This window comes from Mesoplodon bidens (assembly GCF_964165515.1).
Source record: "Mesoplodon bidens genome assembly, chromosome: 19".
Lineage (NCBI taxonomy): Eukaryota > Metazoa > Chordata > Mammalia > Artiodactyla > Ziphiidae > Mesoplodon > Mesoplodon bidens.
In genome coordinates, this window is record NC_138179.1 from 47,851,879 (window position 1) to 47,873,257 (window position 21,379).

General features: G+C 47.0%; 1 protein-coding gene across 1 annotated transcript in view; it reads right to left on the minus strand.

The window, feature by feature from the left end:
- Positions 1–601: 601 nt before the first annotated feature.
- ITGB3 (integrin subunit beta 3) overlaps positions 602–21,379 on the minus strand; it is a gene marked incomplete at its 5' end in the record, with an annotated part of 52,869 nt that continues 32,091 nt past the window's right edge. Inside the window, 6 exon segments of the mRNA XM_081220314.1 lie at positions 602–3,445; positions 4,944–5,110; positions 10,593–10,712; positions 12,749–12,849; positions 13,788–14,010; positions 20,000–20,424. Coding sequence (XP_081076440.1) covers positions 3,380–3,445; positions 4,944–5,110; positions 10,593–10,712; positions 12,749–12,849; positions 13,788–14,010; positions 20,000–20,424 — 1,102 coding nt within the window. The 3' untranslated portion in view covers positions 602–3,379.

The following is a 21,379-nucleotide window of genomic DNA, read 5'->3' on the forward strand; positions in this document are numbered from 1 at the left end:
GTAGATATTTGGTTTTCTTAATCTATCAGCCAAGGTATGTTCTTAATCTTTTAGTAACTGAGCTGACTTATTGTAAACTTCTTTCTAAGCCAGAAAGGATAGGTATGTGATTCCTTAAATCAGTGGTTCTCAAACTTGAGCATGCAAAAAAATCACCAGGGGGACTTAGATCATCTGGTCCTAGGGCCGACACTTTGAAACTCACTGCCTTAAATAAAAGTTGGGCATTTAAATGGTCCTGTAAGTAATTTGCCATTAAGCCTTTATTTTACTAATTTATGCTTCCTGCAAACAAAACCTAGCCTAAATTGACAGTCTGTTCTGTTGAGATTATACAAGTTCCTAAAAAATCTCCAATTAAAAAAACAAAACAAAACTCTGACTCTCATAACAGTAAAAATGTACTCATTTTGTTACTAAAGTCTAAAGAAAAGCTCTAGGTTCCAAAACTAACTTCAGTTCCCGAAATGGTCATCATTCTGTTATATTTGGAAGCAGGCTTGTTCTAAAATAATCATTTGTGAGGCAATGACACTTACTCTTATTCACCCAAAGAAAACAGAAATAACAACACAGGAAGCACTGGGCAGCCTTAAGCCAATTCTTTTTGGAAAGCACATTTAATTCACCGTTGCACAACTCAAACAGAGGAGGTGGTTAGGAAGTCAGGAAGTCAGGTAGGTAATTTCAACCAGGAATATTTAACAAAGAGAAGTATCTTGAAATCATGGATGGTCTAGGAATATCTGAGAGGTAAAGAACTGACTTCTTATGTGACAACTTGTCAGGAATGTTCAGAATTTCCCATTATTGTCCACAGACCCTGAGATTGAACGTAAAATATCTCCCAAAAAGCTAGGCACAAATAACTTCTTCAGGCTGTTTTGTCTGAGGCTAAAATACTATTTTGATGTTCACCCTACACAATGCCAAAACTGACTGCTGTTTGCTATCTCGGGAACACAGCTACAGCTTCTCCCCACATACAAACAGTACTGATCTTCAAAGACTATGAGCCTCTTTCCAGAAACTCAGACAAGATTCTTACTGTTTTTTTCATCCTTTGAATACATGTTCCTCCTCCTTCGATACAGTTTCTTCATATAAACCATTTTATCCAAAGAAAGTGACCAACTGTTACTCCAGTGGAGTCTCTTCTCAGTAGCCAAAGGTTATAGTTAGAGTCTAAACTTCTTGGGATTCATGATCATCCCTCCCCATTTATCCCTCTACAACATTACCATCCTCAACAGGAAGGTGTAATCCACGAGTGAGGCAGGCCTCGGTCATCTGTCCTGTTCCTAACCCCAAGGCTTATTCTCAATGTTAACACATGGATACAGAAGACGCATTTCAGCTAGTTATTATGGAGTCCTCTTCCCCGATTCGTGGATGAAACCATGTGCAAAGTGAACAAAGAAATAATAACTAAGTGGAGCTTAAGTGCTACATCAGAAGATGTAACTACCAACAACAGTTGGAAAAGGGGTTCTGTGAGACGATAGAATGAAGCTTCTTCATTGAGAAAGGTGATATGGGATGACATCTGCTCTTGCTAGAGCCACGTCTCCCAACTGAAAAAACAAACAGTATCAACATCCCACAGAATCCTGACTGCATGTTTGATGCCACAGTAAGTCCCAGCATCACAGACTGTTGATAGAGTCCAAACCCATCATTTTTCAAACTAGAAAACTGAGCCCCAGGAAAAAGAAAGTAACTTGCCTTAATTAAAGTTCCTTAGCTGCAACACTGAGGCCAGGACTTAGATTTTCTGACCATCAGACCACTGTTTTTAGGCCCTTCCCTTTTTCTTGGGGAGTGGTGGTGGTGGTGAACGTTGAACAAATGTAAACACCAATGGAGTTTTTCTGCTTTTGCTAGAAAACAAGAACAGCTCATTTACCTCCTCCTGCTTGGGAAAGGTCCAGCATGTCTATGTGTCCATCCCCGCAGGCTTCAGGGATGAGACAGCCCTTACAGACCCAGCAACTGAGCAGCAACTTGCTATGAATGATGCCAAGTGGGAGTGTCTGCATGCAGCCCAGGTCTGTGTGGCTTTTCACCCTTTTCTTCTTCATCATCAAATAAAATTACAAATATAATGCAAGTGTGTTTATATCTATGTTCCTTTAGATTAAACAAGCCTCATCATGGTTTCAGGTGCCCCAATGAGAAAAATAAAACAAAATTGCACTTGTGGCCTCTCAGATTAAAGACTGAGTTAAAATGAGGTTGCCCGGCCCATAGGAGAATGGGCCACACACGCTGATACGACTGGCCCATCATTCCACCCTGGCACTTATGCCCAGCAGACTCAAAGACCCATGGGAATGACTCCTTCACAAGACACCCAAGAGGTAGATAAATGCAATCAGCCCCATGGGTGGATGTAGCACACAGAAGCACAGGGTTGGGTGTGTGGAGGTGCCTTGGACACGAGACAGAAGGCCTGAAGGGTGAGGCCAGACCTCTGGCTCTAACCATAGCACTCTCCCTGGAAGGAAAAGCTTCTGGTCATGAGAGAAATTCCCAGTATGTAGCAAATGTCTATAGTAGTGAGAGGGTGGAATAGGAGGTAAAGAGGTGTTGCTGGGCTAAGGGTGACACACTTTTTCTACACGAATCACTAGGGCAGAGCTGTCAATGAGGCAAATCTGAAGGGTTATGATTATGAACTGGGGAACTCGGGCACCTTAACCCCAGGCCAGGCATGACCCGTGGGTGACCCTGCCATCCTCACTCCCAACAGACTGAAGAATAGGTAGCAAGGACTTCCTTTAGGAGAGAACCACGCTGGATTGAGGTGATGGCAAAGACAGGCAGCTCTGATGGTTCAGCTCTCCCCGGATTTCTCCTTCTGCCTGAGGGAAGGGAGAGGAGCTAGGGGCATGGATGACACAGCAAGGCTGCAAAGCCTGGCAGTTCCTACCAGAGCTGCTGAGAGTCAGGCCCAAGACCCATAAACACAGGGTAAACCAAGGTCCCTTTCTCTGAAATGAGAGGGCTTGGCCCTGCCCTCCTCTTTAAGAGAATGGCCTGAGAAGGAAAGCTGGCTTCCCACTGAGGTAATGAAGAATACCTGCTCAGCTACGTAGGTCACCCTCAGGTTAAGCAGGTAGACCCCCTGAAGGAGGCCTTCTGAGGACAAAGGCTGAGGAGCTCTGCTGATCTGGGACACATCACAAGTTTTAAGTTACACACTCTCCCACACGCAGCACACTCACACGCACACACACACAGAGACCCACATTCTTTCAACCCACCCCACTCCAAGCCCCCAATTCTGCCCCACAGGTATTGCCCCTGTAAACACAACAGCAGAGACACCCACAATCCTGGGACAGTCTGATGGTGATCTGAGGATGATTGCCTGTCATTAAGTGCCCCGATAGGTGATGTTGGTGAAGGTGGACGTGGCCTCTTTATACAGTGGGTTGTTGGCCTGCGGAGAGAACAGAAAAGTGTCTTACAGCGAATTCCTCAATTCTTCCCTACCCTCAGGGTTTACATGTCATCTGAGATGTTTACCCAAGACACTCTTCTCTGGGATACACCATCGATGGACAGCTTGATGCTCACAGAACTCACACATTTGCTCTTAAGGAGGGAATGGATAGGAAATCAGAGGAGAGATAAAGTGGGATGCTATCCTGCCACCATGCCTAAGGGGTTAAATTCAGCCCATCACTTTTGGTGATCCCAGAACACTTCAAGATAGCTTTTAGTCAATATTTCCTATTTCCTCCCTCCCTATGAACTCTCTCTTTTGCCTTTCTCCCTTTTTTTCTTTGTTGTGACTGTGATTGGGAGTGTGGGCAGAGAAGAGAAATGTAGCAGGTGGTGGTTGGAACATATAGGACCACATTTGCTCAAATAATTCTTAATCTGTTTTCATCTCATCCCTCAAGCACTACCCACAAACTGTCATGTTATCAGGAAAAAGGCCCTCACAATAACTTGGCTTCCCAAATTATTTTCTAACAAAAAGTGACAAATCCCATTAGGTCTAGTAGTCCTTAGTGGTAGCCTCAAGAAACAGAGCACATTCGCATGTGCCTCAGAGAGTCAGGATTTCTACATCATCCGAACAGAAACATCTCAGTTTCTTGGGACCCTTGAGTACAATGGCCTGAGATCACCATCAGATGGGGACAAACTTTCAGCCTAACCTCAGATATTCAGGGAGTCGGTCATTTGGAAGGTCCAGAAAAAAGTTAAAATGTGGAACATGAGCCAAAGGAGAATAGAGTAAACTTAAGTATATAGAAGGTTCTCAATAAATGCTTGTTTGATTGGATTCAATCAGGATAAACTTCAGGGAGCATACTTTTAAGAGGCTGACCCAAAATAATTCCTATCATAACCTAATCCCCCCCCCACAATCAGGAAAGCTGCTTAACTTCTCTATACTCAGTTTCTTGGTCTATACAATGGGAATAATAATGTTACCTACCACATAGGGCTGTTATAGAGATGAAATAAATTAATACGTAAAAAGCATTTAGAACAGTTCCTGGTACATGGTAAATCCTCAGTAAATGTTAGTTATTATTATCTGTCTCTGTTTGTGTTTAGTGCTTTCATCAGTAGTATATAATGTATTACTATATGTCCTCAGTGTAGGATTCTCAAGTTTGTCTTCTCTCCCTCATTCAGAGAATAAGTTTCCTTTTCATCACTTCGCAGTGTCCCGAGCAGAGCTGAGCCCTATCTGTGCTCAGTTGGTACTCACTGATGCGGTAGAGAGAGAATCAGGTGGTTTCCAAGAAGCATACGGACAACAGGACAGTTAGACCATCTCTCAATTTCCAGAACAGAGGCTAACTGGGAAACTATGGTGCTGGCTGAAGCTGGCCACCCTAAATAAGCATCTGCTGCTTCCTCTTGAGACTCTTGAACCAGCGACTTAAGAAAATGCCCAGCTCAGCCCAGCCTCTTACTGTGTCCCATTTGGCTCTGGCTCTCTCTTCCTCAAATTTAGCAAACTCCTTCCGGTCATGGATGGTGATGAGGAGCTTCCAGATGAGCAGAGTAGCAAGGCCGATGAGCAGAATGGCCCCCATCACTGAAAGCAGGACCACCAGGATGTCAGGGCCCTTGGGACACTCTGTCAGGAGAGAGCACAGAGCAGGGTGGTTGGCAATGGAACAGGAATCATTCGAATTGGCTATAAATAAGGTCTTCTTGACAAAGTAACAAAGTATTGGGTTGGCCAAAAAGTTTGTTCGGGGTTTTCTGGCCAATGTTATGAAAAACCCGAACGAACTTTTTGGCCAACTCACACTAGAAAGTTATCTAAAGGGAACAGGACTTATAAAATACGCCAATTAATTTTTTAAAGGGGGGCTACAAGCTTTAGAGCAGTAATAATCCGTCCTGATTGTTTTAAATGAGAGGTTGTTAGTTGGTCACCCACAGGCGTAATCTAGCCTACTCTGTGTGAGTTCACACAATTGGTTTTTGTTTTTTAATTTTTTTAAATAAATGTATTTATTTTTGGCTGCGTGGGGTCTTTGTTGCTGTGCGCGGGCTTTCTCCAGTTGCACAAGCGGGGGCTACTCTTCGTTGTGGCGCGCGGACTTCTCATTGCGGTGGCTTCTCTTGTTGCGGAACACGGGCTCTAGAGCGCAGGCTCAGTAGTTGTGGCGCACGGACTTAGTTGCTCCGCAGCATGTGGGATCTTCCTGGACCAGGTCTCGAACCCGTGTCCCCTGCATTGGCAGGCGGATTCTTAACCACTGCGCCACCAGGGAAGACCCACACAATTGTTAATTAAAAATTTGATTTTGTGGGCAACATTGAATAATCAGGAGATTCTCCCCTTAGAATTTCAGATTCTTCTTCTCTTTAAAAAAAAAAAAGTCAAAAGACCTAGAACCACTGAACCTATATTTTTATAGGGTTGTAAATGGCTAGGGCTGAGGAGCAGCTGCCCCTTTTAGATGGGACATGTTTTTTAGTTTGCCAGACTCCTCACTACTCTCTCTTTTCTCCACTAAACAGAGGCAAAGTGTGACTTGTCATTGAGTCTGTGCCACTGTGGGCTTTGGAGCCAGACTGCCTGGGTGTGAATCCTGGCTTTCCACTTACTCTGCTATGTGACCTTTGATAAATTATTTAACCTTTCTGGTGTCTGTTTCCCATTTCTCCATCTCTAACAGTAATAGCCCTGACTTTAAAATTTTATTATGAGGAATAATTAAGTTAAATATATTGAAAGAACTCAGAACAGTGCCTGGCAGAGTCAGTGCTCAATAAATATCAGCTACCATTATTACTGGTGTCCCTGTTACACATGGCTGTTTTCCCTAATTCACTTACCCAGCTCCTACTGTAGGCATTTGAGTTAGTTGCCCTAGTTCAGATATTTAACATCTCCGAGGGCTGAGAACCAATGACCACTTTAGCATACTTTGAGACTAGGAGGTCTGCCAGCCAAGACAATATTTTGGGTTTCTTCCCAAAATATTTAGTCATCCAAAATCCTAACCCTATTGAGAACCGACTTCCTGTTCAATCCCAGTCAACAACCAACGTAAACAGAGGTACGTCACCCCTCTGAGGGCCAAGATGAGTATGCTCTGAACAGCTCTGCTTCCCATCAACCACAGATGTCTGATGAGTGACCTCGCTCCAGTAACTTCTCAGGTGTTATTTAATTAGGTGTTTGTATATGTGAGTATTGATGGGCCTGGACAGGAGTCACACCTACTTCCCACACTGTCTCCCACCTTCTTCTCTAAACATATACACTATGCTCACCACACACTACCCAAAAACAGCCACCACCAGAATCCAAGCTGGCTATTTCCCATCCCACCAAATTACCACCTGTCTATAATTAAAGAAATGTCTGGAGAGAGACTGTGAGGTTCCAGTGTCCGAGGTCCTAGGAGTGAAGGGCCCCCATTCTTCTGGGAAAAGCAGTTACAAATTCTCTGGAAGACTAAGGTAGGGCTGACCCTCAAACCTCAAAGTGGAATCTCTTCAATTTTACATGTCAGTACAGGCAGGACAGGTAGAATGCCAGATCTTCAGGGGAAAAAATAAATCTCTTAACCATCTGTCCTGAAAGGGGTGGATGGCAGGCTTCCTGGAAGCAGACACAAGATCAGGTGGCCTCTGGAGAGCCCTCCCAGCCACAGTGATGACGACCCACGGCGGGTGATGACCCAAGGTCAGGGAAGACAGGGTAGGGTTAGCGGACTTGATAAACAAAAGTACAGGAAGTCCAGTTAAATTTGAACTTCAGATAAACAACAAATAACTTTTTAAGTATGTACCACATATTGCATGGGACATATTATATTTTATCAGGCAACACTATCTGGAAGTGATGAGGGCTCAGCTCAGGGGAGCTCATACCCTGAGGGCTGAACACCACTTGGCCAATGTCACACTCTGGTGGTGCCCTCTTCACTGCCCTCCAGTGGCTCAGCCCTTCAAAAAGGACATCTGCAAGGGCATGAGCTAGGAAAGAGAATGAGAATAATCTCCTCCTACACTCAGGGCCCCAGATGCTACCTTCTACTAAAAGCCAGAGACCCTAAAAATGATTGGAGGTTGGGGTGAGAGGAGAGGCAGAACTTGGAACTCCAGGACTACAAGGTAGGAAACGTAGGTCTAGGGTCCCATCTCCTAATGTGGAGGAAGGGGTCTACTGGCAGTAAGCCTAAAAAGTTACCCTCCACTCTGTTAACTAGTTATGTGTGTTACCATCCCAGTTATCATCATCTTCATTCCTCACAACTCCAGCCAGTAGATTCCAGTCTCAGAATACCAGGTCAAATGATTTTGGTAAGTGATACAGCAGGAGCACCAGCCGGATTGTTATAACAAAGAGATGAAGTAACGTTAAACCCCAAAGCAAGAACACACTGCCCTTCTGTAATGAGAAGGGACAATGGTACAGATCGGGAGGGTGTGGAAAAATCCATTTAAAGTGTTAACACAGGTGGATGGGAAAGTGTGAGGAAGTCCTGGCCCAACTAACCTACATCTGCTCCCCCGGAGAGATATACCCAGACTCCTCCCTCTCCACTTCCCCACGTCAGCCTTCCCTGAGTCACAAAATAAAACAGGTGATGCCCTTTCCTTACCTTCCTTCTCCCTTATAAAGGATGAGAGTTCTGGAAAGGCTGATGAACAATATCACAAATGGGGACCCCATGCTTTCCTCTACCCACGGGGACAGCAACACCCTGGGTGACATAGATGTAGCCCTCTTCCCACCTTCAACCCCTCCCTTCTTTAAGCAGCTAAAATTCTCCCAACAGATATTAAGATGTATGTAAGTCTGTCTGTCTCCTAGGAATAATCAGTCCTATTAATTCATTCAAGAACTGTGTATTAAGTATCTTCTCTGTAAATGACTGAGCCAAGTATGGGGATATAACAGTAGATAAGACAGACACCATTCCTGTGTTCATGGAACTTATGATCAGCTGAGGGAGACAGGTGATTAAAGAAGCAATTTGGGCTTCCCTGGTGTCGCAGTGGTTGAGAGTCCGCCTGCCGATGCAGGGGACATGGGTTTGTGCCCCAGTCTGGGAAGATCCCACATGCTGTAGAGCGGCTGGGCCCGTGAGCCATGGCCGCTGAGCCTGCGCGTCTGGAGCCTGTGCTCCGCAACGGGAGAGGCCACAACAATGAGAGGCCCGCGTACAGCAAAAAAAAAAAAAAAAAAAGAAGCAGCAATTTGATAGTGTGATGAAGGCCCATCTAAAGGGAAGCACAGCTGCTGTGAGAATCAAAAAGGTCACCAAATCTAGTCATCGGAATGGAGGCTGGAGGAGGTCTGAGATGGCTCATCAGGGGACGTGATATATCTAAAGCAGAGGCATTCAAACATTGGGGAATATGTCACAATTACCAGGAGCATTGACAAAGAACACAGAGGCATAGGCTTGTGGAAGTAAGACAGGGCTCAGGACTCTGGATTTTTGAACAAGGGAACATACAAAAGTTTCAGAACCACTGCCCTAAAGCAGGGGTCAGCAAACGGGCCACCTGTTTTTGTAAACGCAGCCAGACCCCTTCATTTGCCTATAGTCTATGGCTGCTTTCCTGCTACTGTGTCAGAGTTGAGTAGTCACAGCAGAGACCATCTGGCCCACAAAGCCTAAAATTTTTTTTTTTTTTTTTTTTTTTGTGGTACGTAGACCTCTCACTGTTGCGGCCTCTCCCGTTGCGGAGCACAGGCTCTGGACGCACAGGCCTATCGGCCATGGCTCACGGGCCCAGCCGCTCCGCGGCACGTGGGATCTTCCTGGACCGGGGCACGAACCCGTGTCCCCTGCATCGGTAGGCGGACTCCCAACCACTGCGCCACCAGGGAAGCCCACCTAAAATATTTAGTATCTGGCCCTTTACAGAAAAAAGTTTGCTGGCCCCTGGTCTAAAGGATGATTTGAAGAAATTCCCACGGCTGTAAAGAATGTCCAGCGACCAACTGATCTACCCTCTGCCTTCAGAAATTGTTCCTTCACTCCCGAAAGTTCTTGTTCACCCCTCCCACCCCCAACGCCCGCCCTACTGTAGCCTTTATCCCTCTGCAGTGTCATTACCGATTTACATGCCTCTCTCCCCCATGGTCTGTGAGTACCACATCTGCCTTATTTACTGTTATATCCCCAGCACCTAGCCCACTGCCTGATATATAATAAGTACTCAAAAATATTGTCAAATGATTCATTACTTAGTCCGTTGTTTAAGGGAAAGAAAGGAGATGAAGGAAATAAGGGGAAGCGAGCAAATCTACCATGCTGGATGGTGACAAATCTGTGGTGGGTCTGTGTATGCCGGGATGAGCTCCCCTGCTTCCAGAGGGTCTTGAGAACAAGAGGTAACTTTTCAGCATTCAAGGCAGCCTTGGGCCGGTGCCTCAAACCCTTAACCACAACTCGTGGTGAAGCTGGCAAGGGCAGCTCAAACCTCAAGGCCCTCAAACCTCAAACCTCAGGCCTTCCTCTGAAGTGGCAAGCAGGTTGCTCTTGGCAACCATTTAACTTTTAGAAGAGCAGATGCCTTGTGCTGGAAAGTGCTAGAATTGAAATTCCTTACTTCTTAACATTATCAACCTCAAAAGACGCCATGCTATATATACTCTGTTCCTTGATGAGCTCCATACCTCCATTCTTCCTCTCCTTACCCACCTTCTTATTTTTCTATCTCCTAAATTAGCAGGTAATTTCTTGCTAATATTTGTATTTATATACCCCCACACCCAGATAACAGGCCCTGACTTATCACTTGTAAGGTCAGGTTTAACCTGGCTGCTCTGTTTTTTGTTTTGTTTGCGGTACGAGGGCCTCTCACTGTTGTGGCCTCTCCCGTTGCGGAGCACAGGCTCCGGACGCGCAGGCTCAGCGGCCATGGCTCACGGGCCCAGCCGCTCCGCAGCATGTGGGATCTTCCCAGACCGGGGTACGAACCCGTGTCCCCTGCATCGGCAGGCGGACTCTCAACCACTGCGCCACCAGGGAAGCCCTGGCTGCTCTGTTTAAGAGGAGTGATGGGTGGAAATAACTGCCTAATATTGGTCTCCCTCTCCCTGCGGGGCAGGGTTGGGACCCTCAGGGTTCACTCACCGGGCTCTTCTACCACATACAGGATGGACTTTCCACTGGAATCTTCATAGTACTGGAATCTGACGACACAGTCCTCCTCATTCTTGTAGGTACAATTCACAGCATCCTTTCCAGTGTCCTCTGGGGGAGGGGGAAAGATGGGAGGATGAAAAACAAGTCAATTCCGGAAAGATGGAGCCACCTCCAAAGCCAGTCATGGGACGTCTGGGAAAGCACGTGACAGGAAACCGTATGCCTGACATTAGGCAAGATGCCTAGATTTGCGAGGGCTGTGGTGCCTGGCAATTGCCTCTCGATGACCCTCGCTGATGTTCTTTGTTCCTCACAGGCCCCTTTCGGTTTTTATTCTTTCCTCTGGAAGGGACGTGACATAAAAGTATTACATAATCTGATTCAAAACCTGGCTCTATCACCTACCAGCTATGTGATCTTGGCTAAGTTACTTGACCTCGCCGAATCTCTCTCTTCTTCTAATCGAAGAAAAGATACCCTCACTCACAGGGGTGGTTGAGAATCAAACAGCATGAAGTAAACTACCTAACACACAGTGGGCGTTCCCTTCCCCCTCTTTCCTTTCTCTGCTTGCTCAATGATTCTCAATCGTTTGTTTACTCAGCCCTTATATTTCTTCTATTTCTGCTTCCAGTCCAGCGTTCCTCTCCAGGGAAGACATCTCCTTTTCTCTGACTCCCATCATGTTTTGTTGGCTTCATTCCTTCTAATTCTAAAACCTGTTATTCTGACTGTGAAACTATGGGTTACCCTCCACCAGCTGCACTATGCCCCTACAAGGTTAAGCAAATGTGCCGAGGTCACACAGCAAATAAGAGATGGAGTAGGACTAGGACATGAGTCTCAAAGCACATCCTATGGACTTTAACTCAATATGCCTTCAGTAAACCAGTAGTGTTATAGGACAGTGGAAAGAGTAAGGATTTCAGGATTTAGTTCTGGTCTTAACTCACCACTAATGTGCTTGGGCAAGTTACTTAACTTTCTTGAGATTCAATTTCCTTATCCTCAAAATGAAGATAACAATAGTACTAAGTTCTACTTTACTAGGTTGTTGGGAGAAGAATAAGATAATGTGCATGAAAAGATACTTTTATAATTTGTATGAGTTATAAAATTCCATACAAAGAAGCATTTATTTTTATGGTTATCATGGTGGGGGGCTGGGGTACTTATCGACTAACTTGGAATACCCATCTGGTCCAGGTGATAAAAATACCTCCTATCTCAGCAGCCTGCTCCATCTAAGCTAATCATAGGAAGCCTGGTCTCCTCCAGAGGAAAAACTGTCTCTCCAAACTCAATCCCCAAATCACTACCCTCACTCCAGCCCCACTTTTGATATTAGCCAAAGGGTCCAGAGATCTAACTCTTTCCCATAACACCCCACCCAGAAGCTGGCTGGCTAGCTGTGTCTTACTGTGGCTCTCACTGAAAATGTGTTTCCTGCCTTCATGGGAGATCACCATCTCCAGAGAGATTGCCATCTCCTGACACCACCCAATGCCTAGCTGGCCCAGATAACCACGTCAGGTACGTGATAGCAGAAACGATCATCTCCTTTTAAGTCAAGATGAAATACAAACCCGAATAATTGCAGGCAAGAGTTTTGCTCTCCATCATGTTTCTATCTGTCTTACTCCAGGAGGGGCTCTGGAGAGCCAAAAGGGCTTCAGGCGAATGGTTTTGGCTACAAATCCATAAGGGCGAAGGTTTCCCTCTAAACCAGCAAAGCTGTATGCCTGGGCATTGCTTAACACTCTTAGTTAGATAAACTTAGTAAATGATTACTAGCCTACTAAGCTAAGATTATCATGGGTAACCACTTCCTCACTCTGTGCCTCAGTTTCTTCATCTGTAAAATGGGGTACATTATCTTCCTTTCCTTGGGGTGGTAAAGTTAGGGTTGCCTGATTTAGACATATTTGCAGGCTTTTGCTGAGCCCGTGGGCTCTGGGAAGCAGTAGGAGAAGGGACTGCTGAACAGATTAGTAAAGATGCAGGAGGACTCTCAGGAAAGCCAGCTTTTAAGTGCCTACTATACATCAGGCCTGCACAACATGCCTTTGAGGTAGGAATTATGGGATTAAATTGGAAAAATTTAGAACATGGGTGTGTGCAACTGTATGACATGCCGAACTTACTAAGCTCCTTCACAGGCTCAATCTCATCACGACAGTAACGGTTGCAGGTATTCTCCTCGAATAGGGCTCCTCGGTTAAACTTCTTACACTCCACACACTCCCTAAAGGAGAGAGGACATAGGGATGAAGGCAGGGAAAGAACAAACCTAAATGTGTTTCAGTCTGGCTCTGCCTGCCATACACCAGGAAAACTGTTCCACCCCAGAAAACAAACACAAACAAAAACATCTGTAAGACAATCCTGGGGTCCCAGATAGTCACGTCTGGAGTTCGGGGTGGGAGTGCCCTCCTCACCTATAGGTAAGGCCAGGTAGGCAGAGGCCCCCGGTAACTTCATTAAACTTCTTTATGTCCCATCCAAGACTGTGACAGGAGGGCGAACCCTACGCCACTTCTGGGAGCCTTAAAGTCAGAAATGGTCTCATAATTTGGGGGCCCGGTGCAAAATGAAAATGTCAGGTTCCTCATTCAAAACTTAGTAGGAATTTCAAAACAGTGACAGCAGAACTTAAACGAAGTGTAGAGCCCTTCCAAGCACGGGGTTCTGTACAAATGTGCAGGTTGCACGCCCACGAATCCAGCTCTGCTTAAAGTAGTAAGAGAAACAGCCGTGCCATAGGCCTGGGCTAGCAGGGACTTCCTCTGACGCCCAGATGAGGGACATTTGCAGCGGTGAACTTCTCCTGTTTCACACAGTGTCCTCCGGAACCCCAGCCCCACATCCTGCACAGATTCAGAACATCAGCACTGGAACACTCCCCAGGAGTCAGCTGGTTTAGCCTTCCTCCTAACTCAGGGATTCAGGATCCAGCCTAAAAGAGAGGTTTCTCCAACAGCAGTCCAGCTAGTACTACTCTGTCCCCTTCACGCTTGGCTCTACCTCCAGTTTTCCCCCAAGTTTTCAAAGGAAAGAGGAAAGCTAGTCATTTGCTGTAACAGACTCCTCTCCCTAAAGCTTTGGTGAGTAAGGGAGAACCTGCATAGCCTGGGGGACCCCCAGACACTCAACTCTCTCCAACTCACGCCTCTGCCCACTCACTTCTTAAAGGTGCAGGCATCAGGGCAGGTGGGACACTTCTCACAGGTGTCCCCGTAGGAGCCCGGCTGGATGCAGACGCAGCTGCCGCATTCACACTTGCCCCGCCCGCTGCACAGCAGCCCATTGCTGGACATGCAGGTGTCGGTGCGTGTGGTACAGTTGCAGTAGTAGCCGGTCCAATCGGAGTCACACAGGCAGTCCCCACAGCTGCACTGGCCATGGCCTGAAAACACACAGCCCAAGGGGGCAGACCAGCCAGTGAGGCCCCACCCCAGGACAGCATCCTGGCTTTACCCCTCCTCACATTGCCACACTTTCACCCCCACACTGAGCCGTTAATCATCTTCTACACTGTCCTCATAGCCTCATGCTTCTCTGCCTGCTGTTCCCTCTGTCTAGATGCCCTTTCATCCTGTGACCACTACCAAACTCCTACTCACCCTTTAAAGCCCAACCCAAATGTTCCTTTCCCTCCGTAACTTTTCCTGACCTCCCCAGGCCAAATCAACTGTCTGCCCATGTGCTCTCCCAGCACTTATAAATACCTCTGTTTCAACCCTGATGTTCAACCCATTTGCTTGCTTATCTGTTTCTCTTTCTGGATTGTGAGCTCCCTGATGGGGGAGCACATATCATATTCATTTTTCCAACAATAGTGATTAGCATAACATCTGGTACAGAGTAGGCATGCCATTAATGTTTATTTATCCATCCATTCAACAAATATTTACTGAGCTCATACCACAACCTGCGCACTGGAGACTTAGCAGCGAACAAGACAGGCAAGGTCCCTACTATCATGGGGCTTACATCCTAGTTAAATTCCTGGAAATTCACACAAACCTCCACCAACATGTGCCCTGGGTTGTATTATCATAGTATTGCAAAGGGCCATCAGTAGGAAAGACCTATTCACTTTCCTACATGAGTATAGGAACGGGACAGAGAGACTAGGGTGGGGGGTTGGACTGCTTAAATGTAGGCATTAACTCTCAACACTATATTCCCCTAATATTCATTTACCAAGGCTTTAAAACTTGGCTCCTAAACCCTACAGAAAGGTGACTCATTCTGCAGGATTTTGAATCAGGAAGAAGTGGGTGAATCATAGAAATCTGATTTTTAATCAGAGGAAAGGCAGGGAGCAAGGGGGAAGTAACCTGAACTGGTCTGAAAACCATGCCATTGTGTGAGCAGATGGGCCCCAAGATGGTGGAGGAGAGGGTGGTGCACAGCCAAGCTCAAATAGCAACTAGCTGGCAGCCCTGGTGACCCCAGTGGGTCTGATAGATGTCCCTTGGCCACTATGGGTCCCTCTGGACAGGTATCACCCACTAAGGATGAGTGATACCAGCATAATCCTCTAGGAACCACACTGGCATTCAAGACTCAGACACACCTTCACTGTGTGTGTGTCTGCTTCCCGAGAAGGAAGGGAAATACAACCTCCTCTGCCCCAGCTGCCAAGGACATCTAGAGAGTAGAACTACCGGGCTGGCAGGAGGGTGGAGAAAGAAGAAAGACTGCATTCTGAGGTGGGGTTCCCTGGTAGTATAGTTTGTGGTGAGGATTCTTGCTCCAGGGACTTCCTGGGGAAGCAGAAGGGAAGGAGGGAAGCAGGACAGGGCAGGGGGCAAAGGCTGGCAGGAATGCGGTCTCATCCGGAGACTCCCCTCCGCCTGATCCCACGGTGGGCTCAGGAACGTGAACGGCACCACAGTAACCTTGAAGCAAAGGGATTGGCTTTGCGTAACCCCACTGTCCATCAGTCATTAGCCAAGCCCTGAGAGCAATCCAGCTCCTGTCGGCTGAATGTAATTCTCCAGAGAACGGGCAGCTGTGAGGTGTTATCAGTAGCCCTACCAGCCGCTGGGGGATGGGTGGGCCAGCCAGCAGAGTGGGACCCCACAGTGTCCACTACACCCAGCTTTTGGCCACGCCTCCCGGATAGGGAAAAGACATCACAGAGGCCTGACAGCACTCAGAGGCCTCAGTCCCCTCTGAAACGCTTGTCCCAGTGTTTCCTTTGTGAGGCTAAACAAAGCGATCTTTGAGAAGACGTGTGCAGGCCAGCCAGGGAGCGAGGCTGGGAGTGGAAGTGGCAGGCTGACTCCGAGGCCCCGGCAGGGTCAACCCTTAAAAGGAAGCCACAGTGTGGTAATGTCACAGGACTGGCACCCCTCCAGCAAAAGGGGTTCACAGGAAAGTCAGGGGAGGAGGGTGGGAAATGAAGAGAAAGTGTAAGAAGGAAGAGGGAGGTAGGGAAGAAGGCAGCAGGGGAGGGGCGGAGGAGGGAGGAGGAAAGGGAGGGGCGGGTGTTCCAGGTCAGAAGGAATGAAGTCACCCTCCCTATATAGCTTGACCTTCTGGGCTGGCGCCTCACTGCACCGCCCTCCTTTATAAGCCAGCCCTTCTTCTGACTTCCCACCTCCTCCAGGAAGCCGCCCAGGCCTCCCCCGTCCACAGTGAGTCTCTCTCCGGAGGACTCCTATAACACCCACTTCCGGGATCTGGGAGGTTCTGCCTCGTGCTGTGAATTCTCCTTAAGTAAGTTAATCGAGAGCAAAATTGTCTTATTCCTGCCTCTTTATCCCACAACACTACGGCACACAGCACAGAACCTGGCTCACGTGGGTGCCTGATCAATCTATGTTCATGGAGGTGGCAGGTGGAAGAGTCCCTTGAGGACAAGGACGCATGCCCTGACGTTTGAGGGGTGCTGATACCGTGCGACCACGAAGACCATGCCTCCGGTGGGGAGGAGAGGACAGGGATGTCCAGGGGCTGGAACAATGGCTGAGGCAAGTGCTCCTGCCTCATGAGCCCCTGCTTGAGCAAAGAACAGACCAGGCCAGCAGCTCTGGGCAGGGACACTGGCGAGCTGGGCTATAAGCCTGGCCAGGTAAGGAATCATGCATGAGCCCCGTTCACCCATATGGACCGAGTGCCTGGCACAGAGCAGGTACCCAAGGAGCATGTGTTCCTGAGTATCTGTCAATGGAGAATGTGATGATGGCACCACAGGGTGCAGACCTGAGGCCGGTGGGCACCCAACACCCTGGCAGGATGGGAGAGGGAGGCCTCTGAGAAGCTGCAGCGGCTGTCCGGGGTTCCCTCGTGGAATTGGCAGGAGCACACTGAGCACGGGCTGTTCTTGCACTGCTGGGAGGCAGGAACCAGCGCTGCTGACCCCGGCAGCTTTGTTTTGTGGTTTCAGTGTGGCCCGCAGCCAAAGGAAACACGCTCTGGCCAGGGTCCCTCCCACATGCCTCAATCAGACCAGGAACAATCAGGCCACAGAGGAGGAGAGGACCTCCCTCCACCCCTGGTGCCCCCGTAGGCTATGTGTAGGCCTCTCCTAGGGTAACCCTCTTCCCCTCAACCCCAAACTTCTCCTCATGGGTCTCCCATGTCAAACGTAACCATTCCCTTTGGAAACTAGAATATGATGTAAATACTATTAAATATTAGAAGGGACTGGAATTTCTGCCTCACACCCTAATTCAGATTGATCTGTGTGTATGTGTGTGTGTGTCTGTGCATATCTGATCTCTCTTTTCCATAATCTCTCTGATACCACTTTTCTCCAATCTCTCTCTCAAATTTTGTTGGCATGAGTAAAGGAAACAACTGTATAGCACAGGGAGCTCTACCTAATGCACTGTGGTAACCTAAATGGGAGGGAGTCCAAAAGGGAGGGGATATCTGTATGTGTATCGCTGATTCATTTTGCTGTGCAGTGGAGGCTAACACTACACTGTAAAGCAACCACACTCCAATAAAAATTAATTTTAAAAAATAAGTAAATGGGCTTCCCTAGTGGCGCAGTGGTTGAGAGTCCGCCTGCCGATGCAGGGGACACGGGTTCGTGGCCCGGTCTGGGAAGATCCCACATGCCGCGGAGCAGCTGGGCCCGTGAGCCATGGCCGCTGAGCCTGTGTGTCCAGAGCCTGTGCTCCGCAAAGGGAGAGGCCACAACAGTGAGAGGCCCGCGTACCGCAAAAAAAACCCCAAAAAAACCAAAAAAAAAAACGAGTAAAGGAAACAATGTTGTAGATAATAAATAGCCATTTTTGTATTACTTGGGCATGCTTTAGTATGATACACATTTACATTCCTCATCACGCTTTCTGAAAGGCTGATGTTAAAGTGAACATCTGGGTAAATTAGCTAGGCTGGTTAGAACCCCAATGCAAGTGAAGCCAATCTGGGTCACGGATTTGATCACCTCAGAAGCTGATTATAATCTCTTTTTGATTGGCCACACAATACACCCACAAACCGGTCCCAGCCAATTTGCAAATATCTCCAATCTATCTCTCACAAGAGGGATTAAGCCACAGTGACTACAGCCCAGCAGAAATGTATCCCCAGTGCCCAGGAACAACTCAGACTGCCTAACTGCCTCTGGGAGTGTTGTCAGTGTGTCTGCAGATAAAGATTACATTCACATTAGCTGGACTTCTTCTAGCTGGCAAAGTACCCCAGGAGTGGGCTTTGGGGCAATGTGAAACCAGCTTCAGGTTACCAGTGGGCCTCAAGATTTTACTGAATTTTGTAATGAGAAGGGCAAAACTCAGTACCCTGCAGGTAGAAGGACTCAAATTCATAACCCCCAATCTGCAGGCTGGGACTCTCTATGGCAGTGCTATCCAATAAACATCTGTGCTGTCCAAAAGGGCAGCCGCTAGCCACATGTGGGTCCTGAGCGACAGAGAAATGAAATTTTTTATTGGATTTGATTTAGATTTAAATGTACTTAAACTTTCCTCTTGATTAATTTAAATTTAAATAACCACCATATTGGACAACAGCGATCTAGAGTACAAAAAGTAATAGTGTATCAATAGTGATAACAAAATAGTACCAACATTTAATAAGAGCTCACTGTTTTCCAGTCATTGTCCTAAGTATATTGGCACATTAAATGTGCTCCAATATCTTGCATATACACTACTATTTTCCACGTCTTTTGTGATGAAAAAATAAATTCACGTAAAATAATTGTTTGAAAATAAATAAATAACGGTTACTAACTTCACTGCATATTCTGACATCATGTAGTTTCCAAACCTATATATACTAAAAATTTAATTACCATCTGTCAGTGACTTTTTTTTTTTTTTAAGGAAACTCCATACTGTTCTCCATAGTGGCTGTATCAATTTACATTTCCACGAACAGTGCAAGAAGGTTCCCTTTTCTCCACACCCTCTCCACCATTTGTTGTTTGTAGATTTTCTGATGATGCCCATTCTAACTGGTGTGAGGTGATACCTCACTGTAGTTTTGTTTGTTTGTTTGTTTAGTTTCTGCTTTATAACAAATTTAATCAGTTATACATATACATATGTTCCCATATCCCCTCCCTTTTGCGTCTCCCTCCCACCCTCCTTATCCCACCCCTCCAGGCGGTCACAAAGCACCGAGCTGATCTCCCTGTGCTATGCGGCTGCTTCCCACTAGCTATCTACCTTACGTTTGGTAGTGTATATATGTCCATGCCGCTCTTTCGCTTTGTCACAGCTTACCCTTCCCCCTCCCCATATCCTCAAGTCCATTCTCTAGTAGGTCTGTGTCTTTATTCCTGTCTTACCCCTATGTTCTTCATGACATTTTTTTTCTTAAATTCCATATATATGTGTCAGCATACAGTATTTGTCTTTCTCTTTCTGACTTACTTCACTCTGTATGACAGACTCTAGGTCCATCTACCTCATTACAAATAGCTCAATTTCGTTTCTTTTTATGGCTGAGTAATATTCCATTGTATATATGTGCCACATCTCCTTTATCCATTCATCCGATGTCAGTGATTTTTTTTTAACTTAAAAAGGGGTTGGTCCATATCCTCGAAAAGATTAGGAACCAGTGACAAAATATTAGCAGAAGGGCAGATGAAGGAAAAGAAAAAAACGATCTTCACTTTCAAGTTTCCCCACGTCTCCCTACCCTCTTCTAGGAGAGAAGCCCCTGGAAGCAGATGCTCATTTTTCTTCCTTGTGCCCCTCGAGCAAGGGCAGAGGGAGCTGAGAGGATTAAAGAGAAACTCATTTCTGTTTCCTGCCATTGGAGTGGCACACCATCTACCCGCTCTGCCCCCGGGCCTTCCTGTGCCCACCTCAAGCCCTGGCCTGCATCCATTTCCAGAGGCTGCAGATGTGTGAGTGTGTGGGGGTACCAGGACGGGAGGGGTGTGCAGTTCTACTCACCTGAGCACATCTCCCCCTTGTAGCGGACACAGGAGAAGTCATCACACTCGCAGTACTTGCCCGTGATCTTGCCAAAGTCACTGCTATGGCAGACGCACTGGCCACAGAGACACTCGCCCCGCTGGCTGCAGATGGGCTGGCCTTCCCGGGGGCTACACTCGTCCTGCTGGGAGGGACGGTAGTCCTCTTCTGAGCACTCACACTGGGACCCCAGCCAGCCAGGCCCGCAGAGGCACACCCCACACTCAAAGGTCCCGTTGCCGTTGTTGCAGTGGTGGCTGTGAGGTTCAGCCTGGGCCTGGCAGGCACAGTCACAGTCGAAGGTGACCTGGACGGTGAGGCTGTCTTTGAAGCCCACAGGCTTGATGGTGAAGGACTTCTCCTTCTCCTGGGGGCAGCCACGCACCTTGGCCTCAATGCTGAAGCTCACCTGGATGGAAAGTAAGATCGCATTCAGACACAGGTGGACCCTGTTGACACTCCAGCCCTGGAGGGAAAGAAGCTCTTCCCTGCCCTGCCCAGGAATACCCAAACTGGGGGTCCTGTCCCCCAGCAAGCTGGAGTTCCTCAGCCTTCCCACCACCACGGTCTGCAAAGCCAAAGCAAGAGCCTGGGGATAGTTGTGCAGTTGGGGCATATCTGGCTGGGTGTAGACATGGTTTACAATCACGAGATCGCTTTTTTCTAAAATTCCATACGTGAAAATAAACCAGCTCAAGCAGAAAAGAACCTTTGATCTTGCAAATGCTCTGCCGTGGCCAAATAAGCTAGCGGGACTGATTACATAATATCCTCAAGATATACAAAGCACTATTTCACACCAACAGTGGCCAACCACAGGCTCAGTCTACTGTGCAATTTCCACAAAACATTTCATCACTTATGCAATCAAACATGTTCCAGGCCAATATTTTTTACACAGGGTATGTGCACATGTGCCTAGAAGATAGAGAGATGGATGGATGGAAACAGATATATAGACAGAGATGATGTAGATACAGATGATATAGCTATAGATAGCCCCTCTTTTTTTCCACCCCTTTCACCAACCCCTCTCCCCTAAGGCAAAAGCAGAGAAGAACCAGCCACTAAGGAAGGAAAACTACAGACGGACTGGAGAGGCAAAATGAACATTTGCATTCTGACGTTCCAGGAGGGTGGGTATTTTGTGTGTGTATGTGTTTTTTTTTCCTTTTAATTTTTATTGGGGTATAATTGATTTAAAATGTTGTGTTTGTTTCGAGGGTGGCTATTTTTGCCTATTCTGTTTGCTGCCAAATCTTCAGCAGCTGGAACAATGCCTGGCACAAAGTCGGTGGTCAATGAATATTTATAGATGACACTGCCGTTTTACCTTGTGAAGCAAAGAAAGGCATTACC